This window comes from Sparus aurata, chromosome 10 (genome assembly GCF_900880675.1).
Source record: "Sparus aurata chromosome 10, fSpaAur1.1, whole genome shotgun sequence".
Classification (NCBI taxonomy): Eukaryota; Metazoa; Chordata; class Actinopteri; order Spariformes; family Sparidae; genus Sparus; species Sparus aurata.
In genome coordinates, this window is record NC_044196.1 from 11,960,299 (window position 1) to 11,980,982 (window position 20,684).

At 40.7% G+C, this 20,684-nt stretch overlaps 1 protein-coding gene across 1 annotated transcript; it reads right to left on the reverse strand.

Annotated features, from left to right (window-relative positions):
• Positions 1-2,532: 2,532 nt before the first annotated feature.
• On the reverse strand, positions 2,533-11,222 carry LOC115589356 (NLR family CARD domain-containing protein 3-like). Its single transcript, XM_030430199.1, has 8 exons — positions 11,092-11,222; positions 8,041-9,817; positions 7,771-7,944; positions 7,374-7,547; positions 6,588-6,761; positions 4,240-4,286; positions 4,108-4,113; positions 2,533-2,552 (listed from the first exon to the last, which is right to left on the reverse strand). Exons 1-8 carry the CDS (start codon positions 11,126-11,128, stop codon positions 2,533-2,535), a joined length of 2,409 nt encoding a protein of 802 aa, XP_030286059.1. The 5' UTR covers positions 11,129-11,222.
• Between the last annotated feature and the right edge of the window lie 9,462 nt (positions 11,223-20,684).

Below are 20,684 nucleotides of genomic sequence, written 5' to 3' on the forward strand. Positions count from 1 at the left end.
TCAAAATAACATCTCTGGTATAAATCTAGATGTATTTACAGTGTGTTCACATTATAAACAGGACATTAGGAGAGGCAGTGTGTTGTAACGATGTCCATCAGAGTGACACCAGCTGTGACAATTACAGATCTGACAGTGGAGGATGTTGAACAGAGTCGAGGCAGCTTCATCCACCAGACGCTGATTGTTCAGATGTTAATCTGTGAACAAGATCACGTATGTTTAAAACCTCCAGTTCAACGTTCATCTAAGATGTTTTAGACTGATCATGCATTTGTTAATTTTTACGATTAAAGTATTGTTGCCACACAGCACAGTATCACAGCAGTCTGTGCAGCTGTCACCACACTGACAGGAGTTTGTCAAGAACTTTGACTTGTTTTTGTGACTTTCATGACTATATTGTTGTGCCTGCACCACCTTCTTTAGACTGAAACAAACACAACATCTATGAATCACAATGTCATCATAGTGAGGAAATTGGGGCGGATGGTGGGCCTTATAAAATCCAAGGTAAGGACCTCATTATTGTGACAGGACGTCTCATCAAACTCTGTCACGAGTCTAGTTACAGCTGCTTTGACCTACAACATGCTGGTGTTCAAGAATGCTGTCTGCTGTAGTGCAAAGTGTTCTTGAAATGCTGGAAATCATTGTTAATGTAATACAGTTACACAATATCCTGGACTTTCAAATCAATACAAAAAACATTGCACTATTCAATATTCTGGTCATAATACAGATGAGGAAGATTATCCTGTGACTTATTTTCCGCAATCATAGCGCAGACATGTGAGTCATTGGTTCTGAAGTGAAGTGAAGCAGAGTCCTAAGTTAAAAATTCAAGTCTTCGAGGCTGCAAATGCATGAAATGAAGAAAACTTTGAGATGAATAATCTTAGAAGTGACCAGTGTGGACAGGTGGTTTTCTTCAGGGTCATTGTGCTTATTTGCCAGGCTGTCAGGTGTAAGAAATTATGTGATTTACCTGAGATTTGTCTTGATCAGGAAACACGAACACCCGCAAGAAACACCCACCCAACACCCGTGGGAGTTGGAAACAAAAGCAGGTACTGAGATTTTGAGGTTTCTGAGGTTCGTGAGACAAGTAAAAATTAAAGCTGCAAGCAGCGATGAACGGACCCTCTCTCCACGTACGTCCACCCCTTGGAAAGATGGGTTTTCCCTTTAGCAAAAGAATATGGTTTGGCATGAGCGCCTCAAAGTCATTGGGGTCATCAAAGACATTCATGATGGGTCTGTCGTTCAGAATTGCCTCCACCTCACTAAACAATGTCTGCAAGCACTCATCAGCCAATACTTTTGCTAAAGACCCATCCAGGACTCTTTGAACAGATTGACCTGTAAATCAGAAGAAGATGGAAGCAAGTACAGCATATGGCAGAACTCTTTTGGAAAAGATGGACATCTGAATACTTACTTGTGATGCAGGAAAGACAAAAATGGACTCAGCCAAGAAGAAGCTTCTCTGCAGGAGATCGGTCCACTCTGTGTGCGCCCAAACTAAGACCAGCATCATGGAGAGACCAATAACAAAGATCTGCCTGCTACTCGAGGCCACAGTCCAGGATTATAATCATTTATTCTTCATGTGTCTTTCTATTCTGTCTTCTTCCAGGGAGCTATCAGAGGAAGAGTGAAACATCTACAGCAAGTAGCATAAGTACAAGTTAGTCAATTAATTTGATTGCAATATTAGTATCATTGATTTTGTGATTTTGAATATTTGATTAGGCTTTTGTTTTGAAGGCAGTGGCACAGGTGAATCTATATACTGTATATGAGGAAGCAGGTGGTGGGAGGGTTGATGGTTTTTTACAGGGGTGACGGGGTGAGAGAGACGCAGACGCCACTGTCAATTGTTTGCCACTCAGAAGGGTGTATTTGGACAAAGGGCATTATTATTAAGAACAAATCCGCCACTACAGATTGGTTTGAGTACCAACGTTACCAGAGAGGTGTGACGCTGTTCACATCTGTTTTAATACAACATAAAGACCTCCATCGTAATGACTCCAGCGCTCCTTCTCAGGCTCACCTCCATCAGAGGACGAGGGTCCAACAGAACATATGGTAGCTGATGTCTGCAGCTCTAACGTGATGGCGGTCGGTGTGACGAGTGTGGTCAGCTTGGATTCTGTTATGTGACACGTTTAAAGACTCGTCAGTGTGATCCACTGCTGCCTACAATGCCCAAAGTGCAACTTGGCTCCCAAGTGACATCACCATAGCTCTTACATTGTGATGACATCACAGTCTGTTATCCAAATATCTGGATGTGGTGATATTCCTCCTCCTCCCTGCTTCTTCCCGCTCCTCCTCAAATATTTGATTCTGGTAGGAACATCAGGCAGTCAGAACTTGACAGCGCCATCACCTACCGTATCAGAGGAGTTGTGTGTATATTGGTTGTGTGTCGGGACAATCTGACGTGGTTCTGGAGGTCCACATCTCAAATCAACATGTCACTTCATGTGTTCTGGTTCCTTTTAATATAGCCTGAAACAAATATTAATTATTTGCAAATTCCCCTGGACACACCGACAGAGACAACATGATGAGGACACAAGTAGACTTTTATTTTCAGCTACTTTAGCAGAGAAGAAACATTTCAGTGATGGTGTGCGACATCTTTCAGTCTGATTATAAACTCGTCAGCTGATTGTTTCATAAACAAAGTCAGATTTAAACAAAAGGGAACAATTTGTACAAGTTTTAGACTCTTTGCTCAGAACATCACGTTCAGAAGCATCAAACATGAGCTGAAATCTCTTCATCACTTGTTTTAAAAACTTCATGAGGACAGTTTAGTTTGTGATCTCTGAAAGTGTTTCACTATTTCAGCTCTCAGACTTCCAAACTCTTCAGCCAACCGGCTCAGACAGAGAAAGACTTTTCTCACAGCTGTTTAGTTTCACGGACAAGATTCAAATCCAACAAACGTCCTGAAAATACAGCCGGACTTCAACAGCAGCAAAACACTGAGAGAAACACAATGATTGTAAAATGTGTTTTCTTGTCATATAATAATCAGACAGAAATGAAGAGATGTTGTGCAGTTTATCACGTCACTACGGACGTAATTACATGTGTTAACCAACACCGTCAAACTTTTGGTTTCATCATTAACACATAAACAAGTCAGAGTGTTTCAGGTGGAGTGTCGAGTACATCTGATCATATTTTACTGTCCATTTACAACTTTGTTCACAATGATTCTTTACAATTAAAGCTGCAGACGAGTCAATGTTTTCTCTTTCTTACATTTCACTAATAGTTCTGGATTTTATTGGAACAAGAGCCAGAATTCAAAACAACACGTGACAGAAAGTACAAGTCAACGCAATTTACACAATTTAATGGAAGAAGTTTAAAATGTAAATGAAGAATCTTTTTAATCAGTTTGAATTATTTTGTACAAAGTTCACGGATGAATTTATGACAAGAAGCTGAAAGACTGATGTGACTGTGATCCTGTACAGACTCAACTGTTCAGCACTGACAATGTTTCTGTGACAGGAGGAGACTCTGCACACTAAACACCACACAGACACACTGAGGAACCAAAACTGGACCTGAAGAGTCCAAATCCAGGATAAAGAGGTTCAGTGAATGTGGTGTTGAAGGTGTGGAGGTGGATCAGTGAGTCAGAGGAGACTCTGTAGAAGGACAGAGTGCCAGCAGGACAGTCCACATACACTGCTACTCTACCAGAAGGGTAGGTGAAGAGGGTGGAGGAGGAGATGTCTGTTTCTCTGTTATTGTGCCAGACAGAGTAACCACCACCCTCATTACAGGACTCCAGACTCCAGGACTGTTCATTCAGTCCAAACAAACAGTCATCACTGACTTCTTCCCTTCTGATTCTTCTGTAACTCACTGCTATATAAACAGTTCCTCTCCACTCGACCTCCCAGTAACAGCGACCAGTCAGACCAGTTCTACACAGCAGCTGATGACACCCAGACTCAAACCTCTCTGGATGATCAGGATATGACTGAACCTCCTCCACACGTGTCATCTTCCTGCTGTTGTCAGACAGTTTGAGCTCTCTGCTGACTGTGTTTGTGTCGACTGTGAGCTCACAGGAATCTGATGGAGAGAAAAAGACACAACACAGCTGCAGTTATTAATGTGTCATCAGTGTGATGATGACATCACAGATGTGAATGAGTGATGTCACAGTGTTTTCATGAATAAAAGTAAAAAGACACTCACACTTCCTCAGACCTGGTGTCAACCATCGGACTCCAGCAGGCTCCACCCTGAAAGGAGGAGGGGGGTCAGAGCAGCACATCCTCTTTCAGCATGCAAACATGGACATGACATGACTCTCATACACAGAAACACAATCTGTCCATCAGGCTGCTTCTCCCTGTTCTCCCTTTTATGGTTTGGTGTTGAATCGATTCAATTTTCAAATTTCAAGATAAGACACAAAACTAAATGAACAAGAGCTCGATGGTACATGGCATCAACAAACCCCCTCCAATCAAGGCACTGACATCACAAGATATGGCTTATGAAAAACAAAATACAACAAAGAAAATTAAAGCTGCAAGCAGCGTTTAACGGGCCCTCGCAGTCCACGCGCGTCGGGGTATGCTGTTGTCGATGCATGCTGCCTTCGGGGCATGCTCAAGCAACACCTTCCGCTGAGGAAGTCGTTCCTTTATAATTCGGTGGCCTGCTATTGCCGGTATGAAATAATGTATGCTGAAGTCAGAAAAACTGTGTGATTATTAAATAATAATCATTATGATTACAATCGGGACCTCGCAGGTTCCCTGCTCGGGCCCTAAATATACATTTGGATCACTGAGAGATCTCAGTCCATCCTGGGTTCAAACCAGGGTCTTCCACTCCTTCACATTTGGACGTGTAACCATTATCTCAAAATGATTCTCGATGCAGTGATCAAACCGATCATAATACCAGAAAAGGTACCTTTTGAAATGTGAATGTTAGCTGTATGACATTCCTTAATAATCCAGAGTTTGATTCTCTATGATTACTTTACATTTAGAGGCTACACAATTTATCATTCGTATTACATTTTTATTTGCAGGATTGTTCCACAAGAATGCAAACGTTTGTACATAATGTGATAACTTATTTACTTGATGATTTTGGTCCATACTTCCCCAGAGTATACAAGAGCTGGATTTGTTGTATTCACTCGTTGAGACTCGTTGAGTTAAATGATGAACACAATTGTTTCTCAATATCCATCTAGTCCACTGTGTCTCCTGTCTCTTTCCAATATTTGGCTTATTTGGACCTTTAAAATGCTGAATAGTATAATCTTGGATCTGGTAACCCCATTCCCCCTTTCTCCTCAGGGGCACATCATTTTATTTAGATGGATCAGTTATATCTCTATCCTTCTTAGGATTTAAAGATATTAAGGCTTTGTTAAAAGTAGGTGGTACCTGTCCCTTCTCAAAAGCCTCCTGATACAACTTCTGCAGAACTGGAGCCAGAATATCTTTTTACTCTTTATAATATTCAGCAGGAAAACCGTCATGACCCAGTGATTTCCTGGTTTTCATTAATGAGACTGCCTTCCTTATTTCACCCTCAGTGATCAGAGACTCAAGTTTCTCTGCATTGTCACAGAGTAATTTTGGCATGTCAATGTTAGAAAAGAACATTTCCTGCTCTTTTTGATCAATACTGCTCAACACTGTCTATGTTTACACTTTCTCATAGAACTGTTGAAATACCTTATTTATATCTTTAAACAGAGGTAACTCGGGTATCCCTCTGTTTAATGGCTGGGAGGGTGTTCAAGTAGTCCATCTGTTTTACTGGTCTGGCTAATATTTTCCCAGTTTTGACCCCACCCTCATAAAAGTTTTTAATCTAAATGGAGCATATGCTACTTTTTTTTTACATTCAGTGCAGCTGGCATTTCAGCTTATAAAGTTCCTGATATTGTGACTCTGAATAATGCTCAGATAATTTCGGAAAGTGCAGAAGGACATGCACTTTACAAACTGCATGTCCTTCTGCTTCATGTTTCATCTGTACAGTATACATCTAGAGTTATCTCAGCAATTTTAATCTGTAACTTCGTGAAAATACTTAACTTTTCACGTTCGCTTTGTATTTATTGTCAATAGTTTACTGTTCAGTAAAACAGTTAATAACACTGTATACAAAAATGAACAGTAAACTATTAACATAATATAATTGCCAGGAACAAAAGTTTTCCAGCAGAACATTGCATTGAGAGATGATCATTGTTATTCACTTCAATTGTCAGTGGTTTCAGTGTTCTGGCAGGTCAGTGTATACATGAGTTGGGACCGAAAGCAAAAGGATGCGCAGTTCATAAAGTGCATGCATGTCATACTACATTGTGCAAGTCAAGAATTATTACAATACATAAATATCTCCATTTTATGGTCAACAAGTATATGTTGTAGGCAAATGAAAAAGGCATCCTAAATGGGGGATTGTTTACATAATGATCAAATCCACAATTAACCAAGACAAGAATATGTTTCCAGCTCTTCCTCCATGACACTGACTGTCTGTGGCTGCAGCAGAACTCATCTTACCTGAGAGTTTCCAGTCTGTAATGTGGATCCTCCAGTTGTCTAGAAAGCAGTTTCACTCCTGAGTCTCCTGGATGATTGTAGCTCAGGTCCAGCTCTCTCAGATGGGATGGGTTGGAGTTCAGAGCTGAGGCCAGAAAAGTACAGCCTTCCTCTGTGATCAGACAGCCTGAGATCCTGTAAACACACAAAACAAAACACATGGAAGAACATCTGTTAGTACTGCATGTTCACAATTAGATGGTATAATCTTTATCATGTTCACATCTTAGTGTTTGCTAATTAGCACAAACATACAAAGTACAGCAAGTTACGATAGTAATGTCATTAGTCTTTCAGGTATTTTGTCAAAAATTAAACCATAAAACTTATCAGAGATAAGTGCCATTGTTCAAAATTTGGAACAAAGCGGGGACTGACTGATGGACCTATATTACCATCCATAAAACCAAGCTGCTATCATGGCTTAACAATGTGCTTAAAGGAATGAAGCTGTTATCAAAAAGGGAGTAAAAAGCCATGCATGTGTGCAGTTGTGTGCTGTGTGCACTCACAAAAAATGTGACCAAGCAGCCAACACACAGAGGAAGAACTCCACTTTGGGGGGGTTTTGTACTTAATAACTCAACATCAAAACAAAAACAAGGGAAAATGCTTGGAAATAGCAATGAAGTAATGAAGAGTTTGAATCATATTGGCAGACACAATCCTACATAGGTTAGCTACTTATCCACAAGTCTCCATTAGTTTTAAAATTGTCATTAGTTGAACAGTTAAATGAAGCCTGACCTGAGAATTTCAAGTAAACATTGTTGACTCCCTAGCCCAGGACACAGCTGCTTCACTCCTGAATCCTGCAGGTTGATGTTACTCAGGTCCAGCTCTCTCAGACTAGAGGACAGGGAGCTGAGAACTGAGGACAGAGCTTCACAGCTTCTCTCTGACAGGTTACAGAAACTCAGTCTGGGAAAGACACATTGAACAAGATGATAAATAACATGTTGTTAAAATGTTGTTAAATGTCAGCCAAAGTTCATATTTTGGAAAGACAATATGTGAGGCTGAATTTGAACAAAATGCATTAGAATTTTTTTTTCTATATTGTGAAATTTTAAATACTGAGAGAAGAGTAACTATCTGAATTAAAATGTAAATACTTTAAGACAAAGTAGGACTTTTATCTCACTTCAGACTCTCCACTTTACAGTGTAGACTCTTCAGTCCAGGAATCAGCAGCTTCACTCCTGAATCCTGCAGGTTGCTGTTACTCAGATCCAGCTCTCTCAGATTAGAGGACTGGGAGCTGAGAACTGAGGACAGAGCTTCACAGCTTCTATCTGAGAGGTCACAGCCATTCAGTCTGGAGAGACAACAGGAAGGTAACAGGTATTAAGTTATTTATTTTTTCATTTCCAGTTGAAAGATGGCAGTATATTTAAAAATATCTCCCACTTACAGAGCTTTGTTGGAGGCTTTGACCACTGGCAGGAGCCTCAGAAGAGCCTCCTCTGAAGCAGAGTATTTCTTCAGTTCAAACACATCCAGATCATCTTCTGATGACATTAAAAAGAAGACCAGAGCTGACCACTGAGCAGGAGACAGTTCATCTGTGTCCCAACATCCTGAATTCAGGTACTCTTGTATCTCCTCCACTAGATCACTATCGTCCAGTTCATTCAGACAGTGGAACAGATTGATGCTTCTCTCTGCAGACACAGTCTCTTTAAGCTTCATCTTGATGTACTTGACTGCCTCATGATTGGCAGTTGAGTCATGTCCTGTCTGCATCAGCAAACCTTGTAGAAGAGTCTGATTTGTCTGCATTGAAAGACCCAGGAGGAAGCGGAGGAATAAGTCCAAGTGTCCATTGGGACTCTGTAAAGCCTGGTCCACAGAACTCTGGAGGTACTGTGTCACTGCAAATTCATGGCAGAATGACTCTTCTTTGGACATGAGATTGACTCCAGAGTTGATGAATGTCAGATGAACATGAAGAGCAGCCAGAAACTCCTGAACACTCAGGTGGACGAAGCAGAACACCTTGTCCTGGTACAGCCCACTCTCCTCTTTAAAGATCTGTGTGAACACTCCTGAGTACACTGATGCTGCTCTGATATCAATGCCACACTCTGTCAGGTCTGATTCATAGAAGATCAGGTTGCCGCTCTGCAGCTGCTCAAAAGCCAGTTTTCCCAGAGACTCAATCATCTTCCTGCTCTCTGGAGTCCAGTGTGGATCTGTCTCAGCTCCTCCATCATACTTGACATTCTTCACTTTGGACTGAACCACCAGGAAGTGGATGTACATCTCAGTTAGGGTCTTGGGCAGCTCTCCTCTCCTTCTGGTCTTCAACACATCCTCCAGAACTGTAGCAGTGATCCAGCAGAAGACTGGGATGTGGCACATGATGTGAAGGCTTCGTGATGTCTTGATGTGGCAGATGATGCTGCTGGCCTGCTCCTCATCTCTGAATCTCTTCCTGAAGTACTCCTCCTTCTGTGGGTCAGTGAACCCTCTGACCTCTGTCACCATGTCAACACACCCAGGAGGGATCTGATTGGCAGCTGCGGGTCGTGTGGTTATCCAGAGGCGAGCAGAGGGAAGCAGTTTCCCCCTGATGAGGTTTGTCACCAGCACATCCAATGAGGTGGACTCTCTAACATCAGTCAGGATCTCAGTGTTGTGGAAGTCCAGAGGAAGTCGACACTCATCAAGACCGTCAAAGATGAACAGAACCTGGAACTCTTCAAAGCTGCAGATTTCTTTGGTTTCAGTGAAGAAGTGATGCACAAGTTCCACCAAGCTGAACTTTTTCTCCTTCAGCACATTCAGCTCTCTGAAAGTGAATGGAAATGTGAACTGTATGTCATGGTTGGCTTTGTCTTCAGCCCAGTCCAGAGTGAACTTCTGTGTTAAGACTGTTTTCCCGATGCCAGCCACTCCCTTTGTCATCACTGCTCTGATTGGTTCATCTCTTCCAGGAGAGGCTTTGAAAATGTCTACTTGTCTGACTGTTGTTTCTGGTCTGTGTGGTTTCCTGGATGCTGTTTCAATCTGTCTGACCTCATGTTCATCATTGACCTCTGCAGTCCCTCCCTCGGTGATGTAGAGCTCTGTGTAGATCTGATTCAGAAGGGTTGGGTTTCCTGCTTTAGTGACTCCCTCAAACACACACTGGAACTTCTTCTTCAGGTTAGATTTAAGTTCACGCTGACAAGCTCCAGAATTACTTTCTAAATAAACACACAACAAACAAGATCATTGAGGCCACATTTAGACATAGCCGGGTATTTAGAGAAATTAATATTTCCCCCCTTCCGTTTTCAATTAACATCGTTCACACAACATCGTTTTCAAAAGTATGCCAAACCTATGGGTGGCAGTGTAGGGAGAAGGATAAAGCCATGCAAGCCAATAAGAATCCTCAGGATTGACAACAACAAATAACACGAGCGACTTCCTGTTCCTTTCAAACAAACTGTAAACATAGGACACTCACATGACGTCAAGCATTTTCTAGCGCATGTGACGTTTGAGAACCTAAAACCCTGTTTCTCCCAGTTGACACGGCAACACATAACCAGCATTTTCAGAAATCTCCACTTTGGCCAGAGTTTTTAGAAATAATCGTTTTCTGTGATAAAAACGGGGTTTTCGTGTAAATGAGAGGCCAAACCACAGGGAAATATCTGCGTCTTCCCGTGGTGTAAATGGGGCCTAAGTCTGTTGCGTGCCAGGCAGGGCCCAGGTGTGTGTGTTGTGTTTACCCTCCTGTTTTCTTTCTCTCCCCCTACCTTCCTTTGTTTTCAGGAGATCAACCTGATTAGCTTCCACCTGTGAGCTCCTGGTCAGACTGCTTGTTGGCTCCCTCAGGTTGGAGTTCACCCTCTCTTTCCTAAGCTATGTTTCTTGTCAGCCTGACCTCTGTGTGTGCGAGCAGACCTATAAAACCCTTGAGGGTATGTGGTGGGAGATTGTGGGCATTTCGGTGAGTTCGCGGTACCCTGTACATTTTCACACACTGATAGTTACTTTTTGTCTAGAGACACTAGGTTTATTGGATGGTGCCGCCCTTGTATTTGTCTCTGAGAAGCTCTTTTTTTAGATAAGCTCGTTAGGCTTTTGTTTGTTTTTGTTCTTTAAGACAGAGTCTAGTGAGGTCATGTTTTTTTGTAATTCTTTCATTTTATTTGGCACAACCACAATGCCCACATTTCCCCCACATTTTGTGTCCCTCTTCTGCATTTTTGACAACTGATAAATAAACCATTGCTGTCACTTGTCTTTCAACTCCTCAATCTTTGGTTGTCGTGTGTTTCTATGTATAGTGGACGTAACAAAGTATGGACCTTGAGTCTGAAAATAAAGCTTATCTATCTATTTATAAAGAAAATGACATTTTACCTCCCCTAAAGTAGCAAATATAAACACGCTTCCTCCATCTGTTGAGACATTACAACCTGTCTCGTTGATCCAGGATGTTAAATCTTTAGAGAAATCCTCTTACTGCTCTCCAGACAGTCAGCCAGCTCCTCCTGCTTCATTCTCCTCAGGAAGTAAAGTGTGATCTTCAGAAATGCCTCTCTGCTGCTCCTCCTCTGCTGTTCATGCTCACCATCCAACACCTCCTCATCCTCCCTCTGACTCTCTGAGCATTCTGAGCAATCTGAACTCAGAAACTTCTGGACCTTCTTCAGTTCGTTCTTCACAAAAGTGACAATGTTCTCCTCCAGCAGCTGAAAGAGAATATTATGTGAATGTCAATTCAAACCAAACATCAGATTCATGTTGGACGGACGGACGGACGGACGGACAATAAGTCTTTAAGTCTGTGTAGAGCAGCATGGAGATTATTGTGAACAGACTGGATGTAAAAGTAGTTGTTGTTCATGTACAGACCATAAATATGGAGTCCAGGTGTGTTTGATGCTGCTGGACAGACGGACCTCTGGGAACCTCTGAGCTCTCCTGGTCGACTCTGTGGAGGAATCATGAAGAATTAGAAAATGCATTTTCGTCTGTAAAAAGAACAATCTCCTGCCTCATCTCTGATTGTCTGATTCTGCTCTGCGCCTGTGAATGCAGCATGACTGCACTACCTTTGTACCAAATGAGACTGCAGATGACGACTGGACTTCACCTGTAAAGACGAAGGTGATATCTGATGAACAGTTCTTTTGCAAGTGTGTGGGTTGATGAGTATGTAAGTTAATTTTTCTCTTGTGTTATAAACTGTTTAGTGTTTGCATGAAGCCATGGGTGTATTTTGTACAGTAAGTTCCTTCTGTTCTATTTGAAGAATGTGATTCAAAGCAATGACTGTTATTAGTTTGTGAGAATTTCATTGCTGCTATTATTTCTATGCAATTCACTTATTATATTCACCTGCTATATTTCTGTTGTTATGCCCATGTAGAGTGAATATTTGTTGTTTAATTGACTATCATTACCAGTATGTTGTGCCTCCCATTCATTCTCTGTGGCAGTTCAGTTTTCTTGCAGTTCGTGCACTTAAGAATTAGCATTGGAGAAGCTTGGGCTCAAACAGCAAACCTTGTCAATGACAGTGAATCAATTCCTATCGTTTTTTAGATTCTACATTTAGACCCTGGTGCTGAAATACCAGTAGAGGGCGCTGTTTTGCCCAGTATTTTTTTCCATCAACTGTTGGAGTGTAAAGCAGATTAAAAAAAACTAACAAAAAAAAAACAGAATGACTACTCTTAGGAAATATTAATATCCATGTGGACAATGACTGAATTTAGAAACACATAAAACATGTTTATTTCTTTCAGATCTAAAGCTGAAATGGCAGTTTGTATGAAATACATTTGGAGGTTGTGTCTGAACATCACTATTGCTCAAGGTGGGGTTTGAACTCTGTTTTACCATAAAAGCCGCCCACTGCGCTATATGGCATACCAACGAAGCTATTCTCAGTGACCTCTAAAGACCTCCACAATGTCACATTTTGTTGAAGAAAAATTTGACCTGTTTTAAGATTAAAGCTATTCATTTGTGATTTCTTCAGGTAAAAAAAAAAAAGAAAAAAAAAAGGCTCAAGCTCTTCATAAAAAGGCAATATAATGCAAATGTTTGCACTCAAAACATGACTCTATATGTTTTTCAGGTCTTATGCTGCATTCCCGACAACTTGGAACTCTGAATTCTCCATCTCCCTAATCGGAAAAGTTGGAATGCCTACTCATGAAATCTGGGCACATTTATCTACTCTGCCTTATGCAAGACGTTGTCTCATGTCGTACAACAATCGCAGCATCCATTGGCAAAGGCTAGGTTGGATTTGTGGACGACATTATTTGTGAATGGTTAGTGAGTTAAATGCTTGGATATGTTTCTACACAGGTAAGTAAGTGTAAATGTATAATGCGTCTGTTTTTCACGTGTAGTTTTTCAGCTATGATTTTTGTAATATAAGCAGTGCTGAATGTTCACTTGTGTGTACACTTCATTGTGTGTTAGGAGGGCTGCTTTACTCCAAACAATCTTACTATATGAATCTGAACTGTGTGTGTGTGTGTGTGTGTGTGAGACACCTTCTGATGTGTTGAATATCACAGAACATTAATTAAAATTAGATCCTGTGTTGGGAAATAATAATAATCACAGAAGTAAAGCTGCTGTACATCGTGAGTATGTACAGCAGTGTGAGTATCTACAACTGTGTCTGAAATCACTCACTACTCCCTATATAGTGCACTACATAGTGACTACGCCATTTTGTAGTGCCGTCCGAATGCCTAGTGTGAAATATTATACCCTATATAGTGACTCAAAGTATTCCACAATGCATTGAGAAAAGTAGTGTACAACCGATGGTCATTTGCAAAGCAGTATTTACTATCATGCATTGCACTGCGGACAAACGCATGGAGGTTTCAATTCACTTTCAACTGCATGACAGTAGTGACATCATTAACGGCGCCAGAGTGACTGAAGGTGCTTTTTTCTTTCTGCCGCTGAGCTCACTATATAGTCCACTATGTTGGACTCCCTATGTAGTGACTAGGGAGTAGGGAATGAGTGGGTGATTTCGGACACAGCTAGTTTCTCTCTCAATGGAGAAACATCTTTTTGTTTCTTCTGTGCAGGGATCACGGCAGTTAATAACTATAGTATGATACAGCCTTCCTGATCTGTGCATCTACATTACACACAGTGGGAGGAATCTGAAACGTAAACATAGTTTTGCTGTTTGAATAAGCTTTGAATACCTTTCTTCTATAGCAAGATGTCCATCTTGGAATTGTATAGGATGAGCCATTGACCAGTCACTCTTTATGGACACACTGCTGGGTTCTGGTTGTTTCATCTTCCTCCTGATAGACAAACATAAAAAAACGCAAATAATCTGAACTGTTTCCAGAAAACACTTAAACTGTGTATTGTGAATACATCTGACAAAACTATGTGGTTATAAACTACGGTTCACTATTTGAGTTTTTAAATACAGCAAATATAACGCCACATTTAGGCAGTAATACAAAAACAGAGAACGCTCCAGAGGAAACAGAATTAAAGTTTGAACATTTGAGATTAATATTTTTACACAGCTCTGATGGAGCTCAGGATTTACTAGAAGGAGGGCTGCTTTACTCCAAACAATCTTACTATACGAATCTGAACTGTGTGTGTGTGTGTGTGTGTGTGAGAGAGAGAGTGTGTGACCTTTTGATGTGTTGAATATCACAGAACATTAATTAACATTAGATCCTGTGTTGGGAAATAATAATAATCACAGAAGTAAAACTGCTGTACATCGTGAGTAAACACACAGTGGCTGTGTCCGAAATCACTCACTACTCCCTATATAGTGCACTACATGGTGACTACGCCATTTTGTAGTGCCGTCCGAATGCCTAGTGTGAAATATTATACCCTATATAGTGACTCAAAGTATCCCACAATGCATTGCGAAAAGTAGTGTACAAACGATGGTCACTTGCCAAGCAATATTTACCATCATGCACTGCACTGCGGACGAACGCATGGAGGTTTCAATTCACGTTTCAATTGCGCAACAGAAGTGACATCATTAATGGCACTGGAGTGTCTGAAAGTGTGTTTTCCTTTCTGCGGTTGAGCTCACTATATAGTCCACTATGTTGGACTCCCTATGTAGTGACTAGGGAGTAGGGAATGAGTGGGTGATTTCGGACACAGCTAGTGTCTCTCTTAATGGAGAAACATCTTTTTGTTTCTTCTGTGCAGGGATCACGGCAGGTAATAACTACAGTATGATACAGCCTGCCTGATCTGTGCATCTCTATTACACACACTGGGAGGAATCTGACACATAAACATAGTTTTGCTGTTTGAATAAGCTTTGAATACCTTTCATCAAAAGCAGGATGTCCATCTTGGAATTGTATAGGATGAGCCATTGACCAGTCACTCTTTATGGACACACTGCTGGGTTCTGGTTTTTCCATCATCCTCCTGATAGACAAACATAAAAAAATGCAAATATTCTGAACTGTCTCCAGAAAACACTGAAACAGTGTATTGTGAATACATCTGACAAAACCATGTGGTTATAAACTATTGTTCACTATTTGAGTTTTTAAATACAGCAAATATAACGCCACATTTAGGCAGTAATACAAAAACAGAGAACGCTCCAGAGGAAACAGAATTAAAGTTTGAACATTTAAGATAAATATTTTTACACAGCTCTGATGGAGCTCAGGATTTACTAGAAGTAGGGCTGCTTTTCTCCAAACAATCTTACTATACGAATCTGAACTGTCTGTGTGTGTTTGTGTGTGTTTGTGACACCTTTTGATGTGTTGAATATCACAGAACATTAATTAACATTAGATCCTGTGTTGGGAAATAATAATAATAATCCTAGAAGTAAAGCTGCTGTACATCGTGAGTAAACACACAGTGGCTGTGTCCAAAATCACTCACTACTCCCTATATAGTGCACTACATAGTGACTACGCCATTTTGTAGTGCTGTCCGAATGTCTAGTGGGAAATACTATACCCTATATAGTGACTCAAAGTATCCCACAATGCATTGAGAAAAGTAGTGTACAACCGATGGTCATTTTTAAGCAATGTTTACCATCATGCATTGCACTGCGGACAAACGCATGGAGGTTTCAATTCACTTTCAACTGCATGACAGTAGTGACATCATTAACGGCGCCGGAGTGACTGAAGGTGCTTTTTTCTTTCAGCCGCTGAGCTCACTATATAGTCCACTATGTTGGACTCCCTATGTAGTGACTAGGGAGTAGGGAATGAGTGGATGATTTCAGACACAGCTAGTGTCTCTCTCAATGGAGAAACATCTTTTTGTTTCTTCTGTGCAGGGATCACGGCAGGTAATAACACTAGTATGATACAGCCTGCCTGATCTGTGCATCTCTATTACACACACTGGGAGGAATCTGAAACGTAAACATAGTTTTGCTGTTTGAATAAGCTTTGAATACCTTTCATCTATAGCAAGATGTCCATCTTGGAATTGTATAGGATGAGCCATTGACCAGTCACTCTTTATGGACACACTGCTGGGTTCTGGTTGTTTCATCTTCCTCCTGATAGACAAACAAAAAAACGCAAATAATCTGAACTGTTTCCAGAAAACACTTAAACTGTGTATTGTGAATACATCTGACAAAACTATGTGGTTATAAACTACGGTTCACTATTTGAGTTTTTAAATACAGCAAATATAACGCCACATTTAGGCAGTAATACAAAAACAGAGAACGCTCCAGAGGAAACAGAATTAAAGTTTGAACATTTGAGATTAATATTTTTACACAGCTCTGATGGAGCTCAGGATTTACTAGAAGGAGGGCTGCTTTACTCCAAACAATCTTACTATACGAATCTGAACTGTGTGTGTGTGTGTGTGTGTGTGTGTGTGTGAGAGAGTGTGTGACCTTTTGATGTGTTGAATATCACAGAACATTAATAACATTAGATCCTGTGTTGGGAAATAATAATAATCCTAGAAGTAAAGCTGCTGTACATCGTGAGTAAACACACAGTGGCTGTGTCCGAAATCACTCACTACTCCCTATATAGTGCACTACATAGTGACTACGCCATTTTGTTGGACTACGTTTTTTTTCCCGTACAAGGCAATGTGAGCTCAGGCTTTACCAGTCGCTGTTTTCTGACGGCAGAACTGGATCGTTGCTGTTGACCATGTCCTCTACTGCTAATTCAGTGGCAGCTCGGCCACTCTCTGATGGATTTCTTCAGCTGTTTACCCTGACTCGGATTTATATCCTGCCTGAGCATCAGAGTCAGTCAAAATACTGTAAAAAATCTCTCCCTTTATGACCTCCTCTGCCCTCACGTTAAAACAACGCCTTTCAAGACATGAAAGAGGTTTTGTTTTTTAGCACGATCTGACACATGAATGTATCAGATACCAGAGGTGGAGAATACAAAAACAAAAACAAAGTTCTTCCAAGTACCAGTGACATCACTGGTTCTCAGAAGGATGCCAGAAAAGGCCCCAAGATATAAAGATTAAACTTGAAAATTGACAAAGTTATCCACTAAAGATCTTCAGACACAAGCGGTGCTTTAACACAACATCAGTCAGGGTTCAGATAACACCACAGCACAACTACCACTGCTAATAAAGTGGTGATAGATCTTATATATTGTTGAGCTCTTTTGAAATGGGGGTTCAACGTCCTGTGAATCAGCGATATTAGACATTAAATTGTGTTTCATAACTACGCTGGATAAATAACAGTTAAAAAATGAATCATTAATAATTAAATGTTGTTAACAGCTTACTTCTTCGGAACTGAAAGTTGTCGATCAAATTCAGTAGAGGCTGGTCTCCTGCTGGACAGAGAAGAAGACCACCAGAGATGTTAATTCACTTTCTAGTCTTCAGACACAGAAGCTTCTGTCCATAAAATAGTGGAAAACATCAGGAATAAACCCTCAGAGAATATTTGACCAAACTAATTCAATAAAGTAAAATAAAGAGTTGAAGACTGGTTCTATTGGGCAGTTTTCACATGTGAGAATATAAAATTAAGTTAAGAACAACGAAGCTGAAAATAAACATGTTTCATAAAACATCTTTCTCCACAGTTAAAACATGAATCAGTCACATATTAATGTTATCAACAGCTCACCTCTTTACAGCAGGAGGTTTTTGCCCTTTAATATCAAGGAAATTAACTTTTGACCGGTCATTCTTGAAGGACACACAGCTGGGCTCAGGTCCAAATCTTGGTCCAGGTCCAGTGGTTTCATAGGGAGGGCCTCCCTCCTCTCTGTCCTCACACCGATTAATGCTGTTCAACTCACACACACTTTCATCTGAAGAGGAAACACAAATCATTCATCTGCACATCAACTGAAATCAGCCTTTGGGTCAGAAACACTCTTGAAGGACAAAATGTCTGAAAGTCAACTTCCTATTCTAGCATTTAAACTCAGGGCACATTATTCCAGAACTCACTGACTCTATTAATTCACTAAATGGCTGCTACAGGACATTACAGGACGTGTATTATCTTTGTTTGCTATCTGTGTTCCTACCTCTGTAAGCGACTTTGGGTCCTTGAAAAGCGCTATATAAATTAAATGAATTATTAAACAAAAAGTAAATCATGTCATTAAATCATCATTTGTATTCTGTTTTTTTTTACTGTTCTCTACATGGAGTGACTCAGTCTGACAGAAAAGTCACAGATCATAGAAGAGTGCTTTTGATAATCACTGCTGTCATCAAGTATAAAATGCAGCTCCATGACAGCAGAGTTTCTTCATCAAAGGTGTGTCCTGTTACCTTTCGGGGTTCTGACCCGGTAAAGTCCAGGTGAGCTAAAACAGGGTGTCTACCTTCTTCTGCAGACACCGACAGACACTGCTGGTGTCTGTTGATCCGACTGAAAGTCGTCACATCCTCAGAACTTTAGGTCCAAATGAAGACGCGTCAGAGTCACATGACAGCAGACAGGCAGAGTGAGCTGGAGTCTAAATGGACAAACAGATGTGCATCAATCCTGCTCTGGTCCAATGATTGTGTCAGTGCAGTGATCATCTATGATGTATTCACAGTATTGTGTTACTGTACAACAACATGACGACAGTCTTTATACTGTACGGACCATCACAGTTAAACCTATTTAGAGACACAACAAACCTACAGTGACTGTGACAGTAAAACAGCAGCTCAGTTTTTAAACAGGTGAATATGTGACACGAGTTACACGATACCCGCGGTACCAAATCCTAACGGTTCCTACTATACTAGAAATTCTACACGACGGTACTACCGTGGATTACTATGCTACCGGTGCCAGTTTCCGCTACATAGCGGCCGCCTCTACTCTCCTCTCGGCTTCTCGCTGCATGCTACTCCCTTGTAAACAAACCCACATGCTAACTATTGCTACCGAACTACACAGCTGCTGAATGATTGGCTGTTTGCCTGTTACTGGTGATGTCCGGGGATATGATAGGCTGTTTCCGCACGCTGGGTCCGCCCGTCTGTTAGCTGATTGGCTGTTCGTGTGTTTCTGCCGGCAAGAACGAACTCCATGAAGACAGCTCCGCTTCGATAGAAATTCGCTTCAAAACAAACAACAAGCTAAAGTTCTGTCTCGCTCAGACGCGCGCACGGCTTACAGTCACTAACCCGAGACAACACACTCACCATGGCAGAAGCACCGGGCCCGAGCGGAGAGTCTGCCGCGGCGGCGTCTCAGTGGCACCACTAATTTTGCTCTAAAAAACAAACTCCAAAAGTCACATTTGGAACTATTTTAGTTTTAAACAAGGCACAGACGGTAAAGCAATAGGCGATGGCCGTCCACTGTGCAGGCGCTGCCACCAAGCTATAGGAGCCAAAGGAGGGAACACATCCAACCTCATAAAACACCTGCAGTGTCGTCACCAAGATTTATATGTCGAATACCAGGTTAGTATGCCCTGTTTATTTTCTCATTGGCTAATATTTGGCTATGCTCCGTGTACAGGCTGAGGAATGAAGAGTTAAAGGATGTCAAAGTATAAAGCACCTAGAAAACGCAGAAAAATATAGTTTTCACAGGGAATCAGTTCCAGTTTTTTGTATTTTGTCCTCTATGGTTTATTATGTTATTAAGTATTATTGTCAAATAGATTGTTTTAAAAGACAGTGGATTTGTTATCCTAAGTTGATTATTTATATTAGTTAAACATAAATAATGTGCAAAGGAAACTGAATGATTGTATGATTTCAACCATATAAATTCTAATTTTTATTGCTTATATGCTTTTGTTCATGTACTCTTGTTGACCCAGTTATGAACTAAAACAATTAGGACCATTAGGCTAATTCATGTTATGTATTTCACACTCCTTATTTCAGAGAGAGCCATCCAACCCAAAAGGGAAGCAACCCATGGCCAAGACCATACCTTTTTATTTTATTTTAACTTTTTAATAAATGTTATTCATAAAAATATTTGTTTCAGTCTAATTCATGCTTCACTAGTATTATGTTTATCATGCACCAGACAACATTATAAGTAATTAATAAGTATTTATAACTTGTACAAATACATTGCAGTTCATAAAAATAATGATAATAAAAAAGGCTGCAATATCGCGATGATACCCGGAACCGTGATACTTTGTCTGGTATAGTATCGTGGTTACTCATTTTGGTATCGTGACAACTCTAATGTGACATGACCTCATGAAGCCACAAGTACTTTGATGTTGCTGTTTAAATCCATCCCACCAGTGTCTAAATGATGCTGTCACATATTTATAGGACAGCTGTGTGTAAAGTCTGGATGGAAAGAATCAGTTTTTATGAGAAAGAACTTTTGTGGAGTTTAAACAAAATGGCAACCTGTTCTCAGTTTGTGTTTGAGTGATAGTTTCAGGACATGTTTAAACAAAAGAGAGGCTGGAATAGTTTCATGTTCTCTGGACAACAAAAAAGGTCGGCTGGTTTGTTGGCACGACTTCACTTCTGACTTTAGCTGTTAGGCTAATGCGAAGGGATACGGAGGTTCTATGGTTGATAAAATGTAGTGCCAAAAGAAAGGCCGGTCTGACGGCGATGTAAAGCGGTGTGATATTTCCCTAT

Excerpts from the sequence above, each read along its gene's own strand:
- LOC115589356 (XM_030430199.1), bottom strand. The coding sequence starts at position 11,128 with ATGAAGCAGGAGGAGCTGGCTGACTGTCTGGAGAGCA. Across the intron at positions 7,945-8,040 it reads AAAGCCTCCAACAAAGCTCT|ACTGAATGGCTGTGACCTCT; the intron begins GTAAGTGGGAGA and ends TTGTCTCTCCAG. Across the intron at positions 6,762-7,373 it reads TGTTTACTTGAAATTCTCAG|GATCTCAGGCTGTCTGATCA; the intron begins GTCAGGCTTCAT and ends GTGTGTTTACAG.